This window comes from Pyrus communis, chromosome 12, assembly GCF_041283825.1.
Source record: "Pyrus communis isolate YQ-2024b chromosome 12, ASM4128382v1, whole genome shotgun sequence".
Classification (NCBI taxonomy): Eukaryota; Viridiplantae; Streptophyta; class Magnoliopsida; order Rosales; family Rosaceae; genus Pyrus; species Pyrus communis.
Window position 1 is genome coordinate 17239844 of NC_142576.1, and position 17246 is coordinate 17257089.

A 17246-nucleotide genomic window follows, 5' to 3' on the forward strand; every position below is an offset into this window, starting at 1 on the left:
CGAAGTATGAGAGATAAACTCAATTGTGTTCCCTCTTTTATGACCTTCTTCGGTTGCTTATAGATAGTAACTCCTTCATTACTGACTTCTCTTAGCCTTAATGTCAAACAACTCATGTAGTCAATTTTAAAGAACTTGAATATTTTATTGGTTGCTTTCCATTATAAAAGTGGAAACTCATGGGAAAAAATTGCAGTCAAATTCAAATTCAACATAATTAGCGAAACTTGAAACAAAAATTTACATGAGATCAATCAAAAGAGGGATGAGATAGGAAACCAATGCTCACACCAGATTTTCGAATGTGGATAAAGGCAGGCCAAACAAGGAGAGAAGAAAGTGAAGACTCACGACAAAAAATAAACTATTTAGATTGATCCAGCTATATTTGGGGTGCATAACTTTCTTAAAAAAAAATTGGAAAGAAAAAAAGGGGGAAAAGAAGAAAAAGTTGAATCATTAGATTGATCTTATGGTGTATATTAATTGGTAGGAAAAATAATTATGAGAATTGTACATATAAAAGAATGATAAAAAAATTATATGTAAGACTTGCCACGTGGAGAGTTTTAAGTGGATTATAGTGCCACTCAGCAAAGTTCAGTGGCAAACCAAGCCCTACATAACTTTTTCTCCACTTGTAGTGGGTGCCAGCTGTAATGGCGGATTCTGTAATTTTTTGTTTATTTTGAATGCATTTAAGTGCCATAATACATTATTGACCTATTTATAATTAATATAAATATTGTTTATTGTCAATATTGTAACCTTTTATCGATTTTATACAAAATCACCCTAAATAAGTTATGATAATCTACATAAATTTTATTTTAAAAAAAGTTGCAGAAAAAAATAATTAGCCTAAATACATTTTAATAATCTCAGCTAAAATTTTAACTCAAAATTATTAGAGCAGAAAAATTATTTTTGGATTAAAACTTAAATTTTCTAAATTAAAAATGTGGGAGAAAAAATCTCAATTCTAAAATAATGTCCTTTCTTTTTAGAGTGATGTTATTTTCACCGCAATGTCTTATCTTCCCACCCATCTTTTAATAAATTTTTTAATTACAAATTTGTCCATTTGCAAAAAAGATTGATAAGGACATTAATTATCTTGTTTTGCTTAATTCAAAAAAAAGGTTGGGCATGAGAGACAATTTGTCTACATTAAACCCTAACTCATATTTTCATCTCCTTTCATTCAAAAAAAGTAAAAAAAAATATCAATGAACTTAGAAGATGACTTTTTCATTGAAGATGTGGAAGATGACGCTTCTACGGAAGAGGTAGAAGATTATGTTTCCATTGAAAATGTAGAAGAATAATTTGTGTGTGGATCATTTCAATTTGTCCATCGTATTTTTGAATTTGTTGTTGTCGAATTCTTTTGAAATTGGATACTTATGTCGTTTCCATTTGAATTTGCAGATCTTAGTGGTTTTCATTTATATATTATTTGTTTATATTTTTTAAGAGACAATTTTATAATTTCACATGTATGTGTATATTAAAGGTTATTTTGAGACTAATAGTGGGTGGAGAAATAGCATTTTTTGCAATCCTATTAGATTAGAAATGTGATTGTGTAAATCCTAGTATATCTTGGAATATCTCTTATATTTCTATTAGGAGTAGATTACCTATTAAATGTTATAATCCTAAAGGCAAAGGTTTTACCTGTCCTACTATTATAAATAAAGACACAATGGGATGGAATAATAGACACCCTCAATTACACATCTCTCTCTTTCTCTCTATCTATGCCGCACCCCTCTCTCTCTGACCTCCATAGTTGTTCAGTAAATTATGCCTACAACACGTTATCAGCACGCTCTTGATGCTACGCTAAAGAGAGTTTATTCTTCAATCAATGGAGTATTACATTTTAATCATTCTTTTTGTGATTAATTTATTGTTTTGAATTGATCTACATGTTAGTGATTCAATTTAATTTTTCTTTGTTGAACGTGATACAACGCCTTGGAGATGCAATTCCGGTTTTCTGAGAAAGATCTTCTACAAATTCAAAGGCTTTTGTTGTTTTCTGTCAATCAGATACGCTTAAAATAAAGGAAGATATTTGAAACGACCTTGAAGCATGAAAACATTTCTCATGATGCATGAACCCCCTACATTTATATTTGCCTTCTGATATATATATTGTATATGTTTCATATATTTGTCAATATATATATTTGTTTCATGCATTACGCAATTTTTGCTATGTGGAATTTGTGAGTCAAAGAATCAAAAGAAAATAGAAGCATGATTTTTTTTTTGGGGTTTTGAAAACCATAAAAAAGGGCCAAAAAAAAAAAAAAAAAAAAAAAGAAGGGGGGGATAGTCGCACTAACCTATATGTGCGTCATTGTGACGTCACCGTGAGGCAACACCTTTTTTGGGATTTGCTGCATGCTTGGACCAGGCCCTTAGCCTGCGTTTGACTTGCTAGGCTTACTACCCTTCCATACCCACAGAGCTAGCACCTTTTTTTTTCACTGGGCTCCCTCACAATCCAGCTCGCACTAGACCAAGCCAGCCAGGCTTGTCCCGTGAACTCGACCCAACCAACTCGCCTGAAAACTTTTGTTTGCTGGGCTTGTATGACGCCAAACTGAAGCCAGAGAAGCTGGGCTTCCTTCGCACCGTGGTCCAAAGCAGCAGCTTAACGCTGCCGAGCTCTAACCTCTTCCCTTGGCCCGCTATACCTGTAGCCACTATGGACTGCACAGCATTTCATTCGAAGACTTATGCCCAAAGCATTATCAATGGAAATACCTCCCAAACAAGGATTTCATAGCTCTTTGGCTCGCTCCTACAGACCGTGTGATCATGCGACATATTGCCCGAAGCACACCATGATTACGTCCATGAATGAGTACAATTCTGAAGTTCATAAATCCGATCGAATTTTGACTGGAGAATATTTTTCTCGTCCTTCCATGTTTCTAACTTGCCCCTGAAGCAGCAGTGTAGAAAACGGAAGTTTACCCCATTCTCGAATCTGATTACTACCACAAACGTGAGAGAAAGGTATGAACCTAGTTCGGTTGGAGTCTACCGAATAGCACGACCCAGTTCGGTCAAAGCCTACCGAATGGTGATGCACTGCTTCAGCAAGGATACACCAAATGGCATATTCTCTCGCAATCCAATTTCGAGTTTGTTTTTACAACATATGGTAGAATCAGGGCCTGCCAAGGAGTGGCATCATGCCCGAAGCATGATCATTGGTACCTAAGACCTAAAACTTCAAGAATAAGGGATAGTATTCCCAAACTTCAACCCTGCATAATCTACTTCCGTCTTGATGGAATGGATCATTGGTTATGCACATGTTCGTGCCTCTACCAATGTTGTTAAGGAGTACCATTCTGGTAGTCAATATATGAGACTAATTTTGCTCCACCAAACATCGTTGGAAAAGCAGAATTTTGACATGGATGGCCTTGTTGGCCAAATCCCCTTGTAAACCATTTACTTTGTGAACATTTTTCCATGTTCTTGGATTCAAGTATGGTGTATGTTTTACTTATGGATAATCTTATTGATATTGTCCTCGAATATGAGTTAATTGAATCATGTTTCTTAATATATGTGACCGATTCAATTAACACGTGATTAGGTTGGAATGTGGGAAAGTTAGTTGTCTGGATGAATGCGTACTACACACACTAACTTTACACCTAAATCACATCTCTAACAACGACTTCAGGTATATCCAACCTGATTAAGAGCATTTGGCACGCTCCTCGTTGTATGGTACTGAATTACCATTTAAGGAACCTTAAATTCTCCCTGATGTTGAGTTTTTAAGGATATTCGAGATGACAATGATCATAAATGAAACCACTGAAGAAAATAGAGTGAAATATCTTTGCACCACCTCTAAAAATGAGCATGAAGCTTTGGTTTGGGGCCAATGGGTTGTCTCCCAACTGGGAATACACCACATGTGGCCAGCATGGAGCCTGGTGATTGAGCAGTTTACTTGCTTTGGCACGACCTTTTGGGACACTTAGGTCAAACAATAATGCTACAATGCATCTCCTTATATGAAGTAAGGATATTGTGTCTACAAGCACACTTTGCCAAGCATGCTCATTAAGGAAACTGATTTTCTATATCATTCCTCGCAAAGATACGACACGACTCTCTTTTCACAGTGGATTCAAGGGAATATATGTGGATTAATCCAACCAAAATGCAGACCATATAAATACTTATGGTTTTGGTTGATGAATCAACAAACTGGTCATATGTTTGTCCACACACATTGCTGCTAAACCTCATGGCCGATTAAGGGCTCACCACCCTACTTATCCCTTAAGGTCCGGGATACTGGATAATGCCAGAGAGTTTGTACTGACGGTTTTCAATAAAGTATTGCATGTGTTTTAGGTTTATAATTTGAACATCAAATTCCCATGTTCACCCCAAATAGCCTCGCCTAGCGATCATAAAGCGCAATTTAAATGATCGCCCGAATTTTGGTAAATGTATCAAGTTTTCGATTTTTGCCTATGGCTATGCAATTTTGTACGCAGCTATATTGGTCCGCCTTGAGGCCCATTGCCACCCAACCTATATGACATTACAGTTGGTTACTGGGTACGAACCTGACGATTTTTGTATTTACACATTTAGGTGTGCATTCTATGTGCCAAGTTGCGCTGCCGCAACGTACCACCATGGGTCCTCAAAGAATGATGTGTATTTTTTGTCGATCATGATTCTCCTTCACACTAACTCTCTTAGAGCCCTTGCACGCAATCTTTTTTCCGCTCATTTGCGGGTTGTCACTTTAATGAGACAGTCTTCCCACCATTAGTACGAGATAAGAACATCAACGTTCCTGGAGAATGGAGCGAATTTGCATGGACGTTACCCACTATGTCTCATCTTGATCCCCATACCGCACAAGTGTAATAAGCAAGTGCAATGAATTCTAGCTTTCAGAATGTTACCCCAAACGCATTCCTCTGATCTAGCTAAAGTGACAATATCATATACCAGGCACAAACATGCCTGCAAGGATAGACGTACTTAACGAACGTTGAGTCAACATCCCTGGAGGGTGTGCCGCCCCTGTTGGATGATTTGGACCCCCTGTTGGATGGTCCGGTACACCGGCAGATAGCCAATCAATCTATCTTGGCCTGTAGCACAACAGATCATTCGGTTCGTAGGATTCACTTCCCTAGAAGAGGAAGGCATGGCACAACAATGAATCTAAACTCGATCGCTGTCTCAATCATTTCCATCTCATAAGATTAATCTGGATTTCTCCCAAAACTTAAAGTTCTTGGTCCAGTATACTAGTTTGGATGAGCTAAATGGAATTGAAATGAGATTATCATCGATGATGTTTTCACTTATATGGTAGCTATCGACATAAATGAAAAGCGACGATATCGAACCATGTTCCGTTGATTAAGTGACAACGTAGAACTGATTGGACAACTAAAGTTACAATCCAGGTCAAATTCCTTACCAAAGTGTGTATTGGACCTGCCGTTCCTACACAGCCCAAGGTAACCCTGTTGTGTTAGAAGTAGGAAATGAAGCGTTATGAGATGAATGAAATAGTGCGATATGATGCACGCCTTATGGCGCAAGGTTTATCTCAAAACGTCATGTGATTGATAGCAGCATTATGAAATATGGTTAGTGTTTTCTCCAGAGAGATATAAATATGAAGATTTACATGTAAGTTCTCGAAGAATTACATGGACTGGTTTAAATAGTTCCAAAACCACGGAACACCCTCTTAAACTTATTTTGAGGAGTTCACTTATGGATTGAAAAATCTGACGGATATGGTATACCCATCTAAGTGATTATTTGATCAGTCAGGGATACGAATTATGCCCTTAAGTGTTAAACTATGAAGTCTTATTCCAAATTACTAGAGTTACAGTTTATGTCGTTAACACGAATCTCACTAAGACTCCAGAAGAGCTTGAGAAAACTACCTCTCACCTGAAGATGGAATTTGAGATGAAGGATCTTGGGAAACTCGTTTATGCCTTAACCTGAAGTTGAAGCATTGTTCTGACGGTATTTTGGTCTATCAGTCGAATTGCACTCCAAATGTGTCACCTTTGAGTATACCTTTGATTGTCCATACGTTATATGCAAATGAGACTCTTGAAGAGGTTATGGAATCCAAAATTCCATATCTAATTTCAACTTTGCACTTCGTTGTACTTAGCTCATTATATTTAGAAAGGGCATCTCCTTCGATGTTGATCTTGGTAAAGATGCAGCACCGCGCCTACACGCAACCACTAAATTGGTATTAAAGACGTACCCTGAAGGTATTATGAGGGCAAATCCCAACGCATCTTGAGCGGATCCAACCCCCTAATCCTCGAAATGATGTTTGCCTTGTTATGCTGACGCATGTTACTTATCAAACCCGCACAAGACAAAATCCCCAAATGGTTATGTCTTTACCTTGAGGGATATCGCAATATCTTGGAGGTCCACGATATGACCTTAGTTGTGAAATCTTCAAATCGTTCCAAGACTCACCTCACTTCACTACGCCACAAGTGAGACATGGTTAGGAGTTCTTGTTCAACATATTTGAAGTACTTATTGTGTTTTCATCCATCGTTGAGTCCCGACGACTATCCATGAAGACTATGTCATATGTATCCACCCGACCAAGACATGATACATCAACGAAGTCAACGCTAAGACATATTGTGCCTACATCTACATCAGCAAAGCATCAGGGATTGAAGTCATGCAAGCCGATCCCAGACAACATTGCTGACCTCTACACGACGTCACTGCCGAAGTTAACCTTCCAGAAGCTTGTCCGAGGAATTGGTATGCTTAACTATTCATATGCAATGCTTGCAGTTCTCATTTGGAAGTTATATCAAACTCAGGGGGAGTATCTAGAAGTATACTCACTTGATATTAATGTACTCTTTTTCCCTATGATTAGGAGCATTTTTTCCACTGGGTTTTTGCTACCTAACTAGGTTTTAACGAGGCACCCATCTTGGGATGATCATACCCTTGAGAGCTCTTCTACTTACGTCCAAAAGATGTATACTTTTGACTTAATGCAACTTCTCACTTTTCTCCTTAGACTATGTGTTTTTCCCCACCATGGGTTTTACCATAACGAGGTTTTATGAGTTTTACTTTTTATGCATTCTTCCGTTGATTTGAGACTCGCATTCGTTCATTGTGCCGACGTATTCATCAAATGTACTTGCTTCATCACTGAAGACCTAATGTGCCATTTACTTGAGTATTTACACACTGAAGGGGGAGTGTTGCAGTCCTATTAGATTAGAAATGTGATTGTGTAAATCCTTGTATATTTTGGAATATCTCTTATATTCCTATTAGGAGTAGATTACCTATTAAATATTGTAATCCTAAAGGGAAAGGTTTTACATATCCTACTACTATAAATAAAGGTACAATGGGATAGAATAATAGACATCCTCAATTACACATCTCTCTCTTTCTCTCTATCTATGCCGCACCCCTCTCTCTCTCCTCCATAATTGTTCAGTAAATTATGTCTACAACACATTTTAATTTTTTAACTTTTTAAGATGAGTGAGATTATAACGTGAATTGAGAAAATAAGATAATTTGATGGGGTCTAGTTTTTTTTTTTAATTGTTCATACAATAAAAATTGAAAGGAGTTTGACAGTGGCCCCGTCAAGCCCCAAAAGTAATCCGAAGCTAAGCGCTAGTTAGAAAAGCATTTTTCCAGTCTACTCGTCTTCTTGTATGAAGTCGGCTCCAGAGTTCCTCCATTGCTTCCAATTCCTCTTCTTTTAAGGTTCAAATCTCTCTCTCTCTCTCTCTCTCTCTCTCTCTCTCTCTCTCTCTCTCTCTCTTCAATTGGGTTAATTAGTTCATTTTGTCTCCACTATTTCCCCAAAATTCTGTATTTTGCATATTATCAAGCCCCTAAATTGTTCTCGTTCTTACTTGTTCCTGTTATGTTGGCTCACATAAGCATCCTGCTAATAAGTTCTTGATATTTCTGCAATGTTATTACATAATTGTACCGAACGTACTGTTTGGAAGACAATGTACACTATTGGTTCTGCAGATTTTCATGGTGGTTTGTGTTTCCATTGTCGAAATATAGTCTTTTAAGTCAAGGGATTCTATACTTATGGTGATTTACGACGAATTCGAGCCAAATGGGAGTGAAATTTAGTGAAGCCTCTTTCTTATTCAGTATCAACAGTATCAAATTTTGCTTCTTTTAGGCTACATAAGTTGTTATTGTTAAGCTACAAAATCGACATTACCCGGTAGAGATGTTACCATAAAATAAAAATGTGAAATAGGGAAAATAATCACTAAAATTCAGAATTTAACCAAAATGAAAGATGTAATCTTGCCAAGATTCTAATTGTTAATGCCAACCTTCTTTGGATTTTGAACTCTGCTAGACATATGTGGCCCAAAAATTTCTTGTTGTGCCACACTGAATTTGGAACATTCAAGCAAGAATCAACTTGATCAGTAGTCCGGATTCATACCATTTTCCGGCACTTACATATATGTATAGAGTTTTAATTCTTTGTACTCTATGCAGACTTGTACTTTCTCACTTTGCACTGCAGGTATTGTAATATCTCCCGTTTTGGTGGTGTAGATTATACTCTAGCTTTGTGTATACACAATTGACAATGCAATTATATTTTTTATTCTCCCAATTTAATTTTTAACACTATTTCTTTAAAGGACATTTTTACTTGTTTTCATTGAGGTTTGAACTGTACACATGCATTGTGCAGGGGAGTGTGGATTGATTCGTACAAGTCAACACCCAATCAAGGATAACCAAAGGAAATGTAAATTCTTTCTCCTTCACTCTTTGTAACTCACAAAATTAACCTGGATAGTTTTCCCACATCTATATGGATTTTTATTTGTTTCCATTTATGTTATTTCCTGGATTACCTGCAATTTCTACGGAGCGGTATTTAGTATCACACGATCATACAGTAACAGTAGTAGTAGACATATTCACCGTTTAATTTTTCCAAACCTGGAATGTGGTCTTCCAGCACAAGTGCTTTTTCGGAAAAGGAATATACCATAGATTAATATTATTGTTTTGTGTTTTAGAGAACGTTTATCCTTTAGTTCAGAAGTTAAATTAAACTATATCCCTCCCTAGTGTTGATCAACCGGATTTTGATCTTACTTCACCCTTAAAATGTCAACTTGCTTGGAAAGCACAAATTGCAAGATTCGTTTTTTTTTGTTTCTTAATATGTAAATTTTTAGGATTCGTTTTTTTATTCTTAAGATGTAAATTTTTAGTTGCATAATTGCAATAACAGAGATTTTCATTCAATTCGTTGATACAATACTTTTGTTTTTCATTAATCATTTTGTCCTTCATTTGGGTAGTCCTTACCAAGTTTGGTGATTAATGGTTAGATTATCTTCTATTACTTATCTTGGTTTAAAATTCTATTTCAGAGCTATCACTTATTTGGAGTACATAGTTGGCCAATCTTTCATAAATTTTTTAACATGCTATTTAGAATTTTGTTTTTGTTTTGTTTTCAGTTTATTCTTTCTGCTCGTGTTCTTTCTCTTTTGTCAGTTTATCTACATCTATTTTTTGGTTTATTAAGAATGTTTTATTTCTTAAAATTGAATTAGTTATTGAGGTATTGCTCTTGCGTGAATTTGTATTTCTAAATTTCTCCTTGCTTGTTAGTTTGCTTTAACATTTTAGGTATTGTATTTAATTTGTATTGATTGGGTATGGTTGTGGTATTTGGTTCAGCACTGTTATTTCCGTTCTCATGTTTTTTTTTTTCGATTTTGTTGTTCCACAACAGTTTTACGGGTACTGTTATGTTGTGGTGAATAGATTGTATAATGTTGCATCCTAGTGCCAAGAAAATATGGAAAACTCTTGGTTACAGTTGTTACAGTAGACTGTTTCAGAAGTATTATTGCATTAAGTTTAAGATGGTTGCATTCAATTACATTGTGTCCTTTTTTTTTTGACAAATGATATGATAATTACACTAAATTTATCTAAACTACAGGGGGTGGGATTCGAATTTGGGTGTCGATGGTGGAGCATACTGCCCTAGCCAACTTGGTTAAACCCATGTCTGCCAATTAGATTGTGTTTGGTTTGTCTTTTGATAGGACTCATAGGAGTACTTGTTAACGTAGTGGTTTAACATTTGATTTTGTTGAGGAGCTTGATATTTACTATGGAACAGTTACTTTTAGTTATATGGTAGTTGTAGTTACTGGTTTTTTTTTTTTTTTTTGTTTATACTTACTGTTTATCTCTGGCTTTCCTTTTTGCATGTAGAGGAATGGAGAGTGCTAGAATAGCAATGTGTAGTTATCGTGCAGTTACTGTTGTCATTGCTTTGTTGGAACACAGTAAATATGCAGATATCTGTAAAGAGATATGTTTAAGGTTTAAACAACTGACAGTAGGGAGTTTTGAGCTGACATATTCTCTTCCTGAGCATCCTAATTGCTTGCTGCAATCAGATATGGATGTGCATTTGATGCTTATGTGTTTATCTATGTTGAAGAGAAGTTTTGTTGACATTTCGGTCAAGGATCTTGTAAGTTCAAATAATGAGGATGGCAATATTGCAGCGCCTAATCCTCCACCTCAGTGTCGTGCTGTTTGTAATTATGCAGCTTCTGATCAGACACCTCATAGTCATAGTCATGCAGTTTCTAATCATGCAGCGTCTGATCATGATGCAACTAATCATGCAACACCTGATCATCTAGCTTCTGATCAGGCAGCGTCTAATCATGCAACGCCTGGAGCACCTAATGATACTACACCTGGAGCTCCGAATCGTACATTGTCTGATGATGCAACATCTAATCGGGCAGCTTCTAATAATGCAACATCTAGTGATGCAACTTCTAATCATGCAGCTTCTCACCATGCAGCGTTTATTGATGTAATATCTAACCATGATGCGTCCAATCATGAAGTATCCAATCATGTAGCGTTTGATGATGTGATATCTAATCATGCATCGTGTGATGATGTAATATCTAATCATTTAGCATCTTCATCATGCATGTTACATAGCATCTCCAGATTTCAGGAAAGTGATACACACTTGTCTCAGGGTTGGAAGGAATACATTGATCATGTAGGCCAGAAGTTTGAAGGGGGTGCAAATGGATTTCGTACGAAGTTGTGTATGTATGCCTTTGCGATGGGATTTCGTTTTGCTTATGTAAAGAATGATAAGGACCGTGTTATTGCTGAATGTTTTAAGAAGATTTCAGATGGCTGTAATTGGCGTGTATATGCTTCAGGTTGTCGGTTGAATGGTTTTTTCTACATAAAGACTCTAAATAATGTTCACACTTGCACGGGTGTTAACCGTGAGGAGAAAAGTAAGATGATGAATGCAAAGATCGTATCTTCTATTTTGGTGGATCAAATCCGGGGGAAACCGTCTATTAAGCCAGTAGATATTGTCAAGGATTTTAAGCAGAATTATGGTCTTGATATCCCTTACCATACTGCATGGTACGCAAAAGAAATGGCTAAGAGTGAAGTTCATGGTGATGAATCCTCATCGTATAGTCGATTGGTTGGTTATAATAATGTTTTAATGTCAAGTAATCCCGGGTCGCATTGTGTCTTGGATTGTGATCCCGAGACTTCTCGCTTTCGGAGATTGTTTATTTGTTATGGTGCTTGCATTGAAGGTTTTCAGTGGTGCAGACCGTTGTTGTTCATAGATGTGACTGTTCTAGAAAGTAAGCATGAAGGCCAACTAATTGGTGCCACCGGGAAGAATGGAAATCAAGGTATAAGTTTAAGTGATTGTTGATATGTATCTGTGAAATGAAGAAAGGCACTTTCATGGAGCTATTAGTAAAACTGGTTGACAAGTACATCTGTATGTTGTATTTATTGGTGATTGACATTATGTTAAATGTATTTGTCAGCAACTATCTTTAAAAATATTAGATTACTCATCATCAATTCTGTTTTTATGTTATTCGTTTGCAGGATCGTTCCCCTTTGCATTTGCTATTGTGGACTCAGAAAATGAGGAAAATTGGAGCTGGTTCTTTGAAAATTTAGCTAAAGTTTTGACCCCACAAGGTAGGACAATTACATTTGTATCTGATCAGAACAAAGGTCTCGTTGAAGCTGTTTCAAACATATTTCCAACATCCCATCATGCATTTTGCTTGCAAAATTTGAAACAGAACCTTTTATCTAAATTTCCATCTACTTATGGTAAATTTTTGCGGGATCGAATTGTTGATCTTTTTTCAAAATGCGCTCATGCTCCCACTAAATCTGCTTTTGAGGTTAATTTGAGAAATTTGAAACATGAGGGTGGTGCTCCTGTTATGACCTTTCTCGAGGATCTTCCCAAGGAGAAGTGGTCATATGCCTACTTTAAGGGTAATCAATATGGTGAAACATGCAACAATGTTTCAGAAACATTTAATTCTTGGATTTTGGAGCTATGTGGCTTGCCCATCTTTCATATGGTTGATGGCATCAGGATTAAACTCATGAGAATGATGGCTGAGTTGAGTCGTGAAGCAGAGCAATGGTCTTCTGTTCTATGCCCTGAGATGGAGAAAACCTTGAACGAAATATTGATGCTTGGTAGGAATTGGAATGTCAGTCGTTCTACTGCTTCTGTGTATGAGGTGCATGCTGATTATTCTGTTATGGTTGATCTGCATAATCGTCTGTGCACCTGTCATGAGTGGCAAATTAAAGGCTTTCCATGTGTTCATGCACTTGTTGCTGTACAAAAACATTCTGGTAGCATTTATGAATATATTGATGACCTCTTCACGTCAAGCTACTTTAGAAGTTCATACGGGTTTCGTATCTCTCCTGTACCTGACACTAAGAACGTGATGGATGATGGTTCAGAAGATGTTATCATGCCTCCACCTACTAAGAAAAGACGAGGTAGACCAAGGACTAAAATGCCAAAATCTCTTGGTGAAGTTTAAAAGGTTAGTAAATGTGGTTCTGCTGGAGTACATAAGAAGTGTGTCACAAATATAGTGGTTTATATTTTCATGTTTTTATTGAGGAAACTGTCGTGCTATATTACTTTCTTTACTAGCTGTCAATCAAATACAAGATATTGTGCAACACAATTAAAAGGTAGCACAAAAATGAAGAGCGACAAAGATAAGAGAACTTTACATGATATACTCTTGTATCATACATAAACAATATAACAAACTATACTCTGCATACTTGTCTTACGACTTGATCTTTTTCTTTGTGGAACCAAAACAGGGGTAAATTAATTGTTTTGGCTGCTGAATGAAGATAATAGCTTTTGGAGAACACAGGATGAACTGAGTTTACCGAATCGTGTAAATTTTAAGAATAACTAAAGGATTTTTTCAGTAAAGTAATCAATTTAGAAACAGAAAAGTAAGGACTCTTCGAGCTCTCTCTTCTTGCAACCCTCAACAATATCCTTCAGTGATAATATTTTCCAACAAACCAGGTAGATGTGCTATACTAATCTCCTTCTTTACTTCTTAGATCTATATAGTTAGATTCATTCTGGATCTGACATTTTGTTTATTTATTTAGGTGTATTGATTGATTAAATCAGGTCTCTCTGACTCTCTCCTAGTCTGGTTTTATTTCTTTTTTTTTTTGAAATATTTTGTGAATAATAACTCGAAATATAGGTTGAATGTATCGTATTTGTTAATTCTTTAGGATTCAATTTCTCACAGATCTTTGTTTCATTTCTGGTGATAGGAGCCATATATATATATTTGTACCCCTTGTTTTGTTTGCTGAGAAAATGAAGGAGAATAAGAACAAAACTATGGCCTTATGATATTTATTCGTTTTGTTTCCTGTGTGAATGGACCTTTTTAGTTCATCCACGCCCTAAAGTTTGTCCTTGTCAGTCAAATGGAGTATGTATTTTTTCAAGTTTCTGAGATAAGAAATATGGATATTAAATTCGAGCTTCTCACTTCGCCCATTGGATCATGGATCTGTTTAGTCGTACACCTGATGCTATGCTTGTATGTCGGGTTAGTGTTCGTTAAGGGGAATTGGATGATAAGTCAGGTTTGTTGAGGGTATCAAATGAAATACTTGTGGCATAATTCTTCATATATGTACATTGTTCGATTGATCTGTTAATCACATTCCTTGCTTTCTTCCTGCCAGGTGGGATAAATATTCAAATAATGTGCTGGGACTTGAATAAACTCGAAGCTTAGAAGTTTTCGTCTTGTTGGATGGATGGTATGTAAATTGTATTTTTCGTTATTCTTATAATCAATTAGAACGCATTGGGGGTCGATTTGGTTTTATGGCGGGTGCAGTACATCCAAGGTAAGATTGAATTCATTCTGTTCGTATTGCTGTAGGTTCCCAGATCCTTCGGAATCTCGGAAACTAGTATTTCAGAACTTGACTTGAGATGGATAGTGTTCATGTTATATTAGCTTTCAACAATCTGGATTTTACCAATTTCGTTGTTGGGGTCATGAACCAGAATGGAGTTTTTCTTTTCCTTTTGATTTTCTGTGACTTGTTTATAGCTTTATTTGGAAGCTCTCAGAATCTTATTTTAGCAGAATCTCCCACAGTTCTTTTGTTTCGGTACTCTCATAAACACATAGAAGCCTTTGTGTGAATGTCAGCAAGTTGATTTTGACTGGGAACATACTGAACTTGTAGAAGATGAGCATGAACCAATTCACAAATGTAGTGGTAATCAATTTCCGCATGTTTAGTACGATCATGGAAAACTGGATTTGATGCCGGGGAAATCACAAGACACATTGTCACCCCACATAGTAGGAACTTTGGATAAGGGAAATCCAATGTCTCTGAAGATTTAACGAATCCAGGTGATTTCAGCCGCATTATGAGCTAATAATCGATATTCTGCCTCAATGGAGGATCGAGTAACTGTAGTTTGTTTTTTTTTACATGATAATATATTGTTGGATCAAGACGTCATGTAACAGTGAACACTAGTTGAGGATTGGAAGAGCAGGAGAGTAGCAATTCCGCTGTTGCGGATTCTAAACAATTGACGTGTCCGCCAGATCAGTTCTTAGTGTTGTCCAACACTCATACACGTGTCATGTATACATTTCCACATATCTGTGCCATATTTGGAAGGTTTTAACTGAACCAAAATAAAAAGCAATGAGTTCATCTATTTACATGAATTCATTTTAGATGAAGTCATTGCCTTTTTAGATAATCTTTGATCATACTTTAGCCGGAGAGCTTTGTGCTCGAAACATCTGAATTCCACAATGAAGATGCTAGCAACCATTTTACTTGGATCTTATCGTTTTATTTTTTTGGTTCTCATTTTTACTTTGTAGTGTTATTTGATGATCGAAATCGTTTACTTTCTAAATCATCCCTTATTAATTATGTTAATCACTAGATCAAAAATCAATTAACTTGGTTAGAAAACATGATTCGTTTATTTATTATATAACCGTTTGAAGACTAAATGATTTTAGATTTAATTAATTTTTTGCAAAAACGATATTTTAAGGGTGACCTATAAAAAAAAGGGTTCAAATTATCACATGACATTGCAAGATAAGGTAGAGACTCCCCAATAATATCATCATATTCCTTTTCTATATATATAGAAATCGATTTAATGATGCTGACTTTCGTGCTTTGGTGGGTCTCCGAGATCCTTTCAATGATCTATGTTGTTGTGTGAAAAAAATAAAGGGAGAAGGTCCAAATAAAAAAGTTGATAGCTGTCACATCCTAGCCTGGGCCCTACCATATTTTGGGCTCGACTCCACCGTAACACGATATTATCCTCTTTGGGCCCCTATCACACCCTCACGGTTTTATTTCTGGGAACTCACACGTAACACGATATTATCCTCTTTGGGTCCCTACCACACCCTCACGATTTTATTTCTGGGAACTCACACGAGACCTCTTTGGGTCCCTACCACACCCTCACGATTTTATTTCTGGGAACTCACACGAGAATTTCCCAGTGGATCACCCATCCTGGAATTGCTCTCAAGGGAACTCGCTTAATTATTGAGTTCATACGAAACCCGAAGCCGGTGAGCTCTCAAAAGGCTTTATGCTAGGTAGAGATGGGAATATACATATAAGGCTTACAGGATCTACTCCCCTGAACGATGTGGGATGTTACAAAAGCATTCCGCATTCAGTAAACTGTAAATTCAATTTCTAATTCATCCAAGTTAATTTACAATATATACCAGACATAATGGTTAGGACACAACGATGAATGTTGTTGCATTTTATAGGTTACTAAATAAGTATAGTTTATAACACCATCAAGTGGAATTTATTTCTTGTGTTGGCATTCACATCCCCCTCATAAAATAATAGTGACTAAATTAAGTATAATATTATAACAATCCTACTCCGTTGTTGTCATCTTATGTTTGTCGATATAAGAATATGCGTGATCATTGCTGACTGCTAAACTTTTGTGGCTTATGAATTACCTAATACGTCAATACCCACAATCGCCAATGCATCAAATTACTGCTGAATATTTGAGATATATACATTGATGCATTCTATATCATCTTGATCTTCTATATTTTAATTCATCGTAAATAAATTATTATTGCGAAAAAATAAACAAATCTAAAATTATTAAGACATTCATACGAAATGGAGAAATTAAATGTATGATGTTATGCAAATAACATTAAAATGACTACTGACACACCCTGACCGAGATCAGGGCATGTTGGCCGTCACGTGGAAGTGACGTAACCATGTGCACAATGTGGAAGCTACGAAATAATAATAAAAGTACGAATAAAAACAAACCTAGCTATACACAAAGTAAATAACATACATGTGCAAGCGTAAGTGTGAAAAAACAAAGTTCAGAGCACGAAAGACCTAGTGCAATCCTGGATAAACAACACTAAATAAACACACCCAAAGGTGGTCCTACACTGGTGATAATCTGTCAGATAAGCCGAGAAAATCCTCTGGGGAGCCACCAAAAGTGCTTGCCAACTAGAACCTGGAGGGGCGCAAAACAGAAAGCGTGAGTGGGCAAAAACAAAGCTTTTCAAAAATCATTGCATAAACAAAGTTCTAACCCCTCGCCGTAAAACTTGTATACTTCCCAGAAAATATAATATATACATATATATAAATCATGTCAGAAATATGTCATGCTAAATGCCTCAAAATAAGATGCAAGT

General features: G+C 36.4%; 1 protein-coding gene across 4 annotated transcripts; it reads left to right on the plus strand.

The window, feature by feature from the left end:
- Nucleotides 1-7654: 7654 nt before the first annotated feature.
- LOC137745534 (uncharacterized) lies at nucleotides 7655-14638 on the plus strand. Of its 4 annotated transcripts, XR_011069693.2 has the most exons (7): nucleotides 7655-7824; nucleotides 8798-8854; nucleotides 10351-11837; nucleotides 12043-13019; nucleotides 13312-13528; nucleotides 14215-14292; nucleotides 14418-14638. XR_011069693.2 is itself a non-coding variant. In XM_068485496.2 (5 exons), the coding sequence occupies exons 3-4, from the start codon at nucleotides 10355-10357 to the stop codon at nucleotides 13014-13016; spliced, it is 2457 nt and encodes an 818-aa protein (XP_068341597.2). In that variant the 5' UTR covers nucleotides 7699-7824; nucleotides 8798-8854; nucleotides 10351-10354; the 3' UTR covers nucleotides 13017-13019; nucleotides 14215-14638. The 4 variants fall into 4 exon arrangements, 1 of the variants encoding a protein (XP_068341597.2); XR_011069694.2 differs by lacking the exon at nucleotides 13312-13528 and having other exon boundaries at nucleotides 7699-7824; XM_068485496.2 differs by lacking the exon at nucleotides 13312-13528 and having other exon boundaries at nucleotides 7699-7824; nucleotides 14215-14638.
- Nucleotides 14639-17246: the final 2608 nt, after the last annotated feature.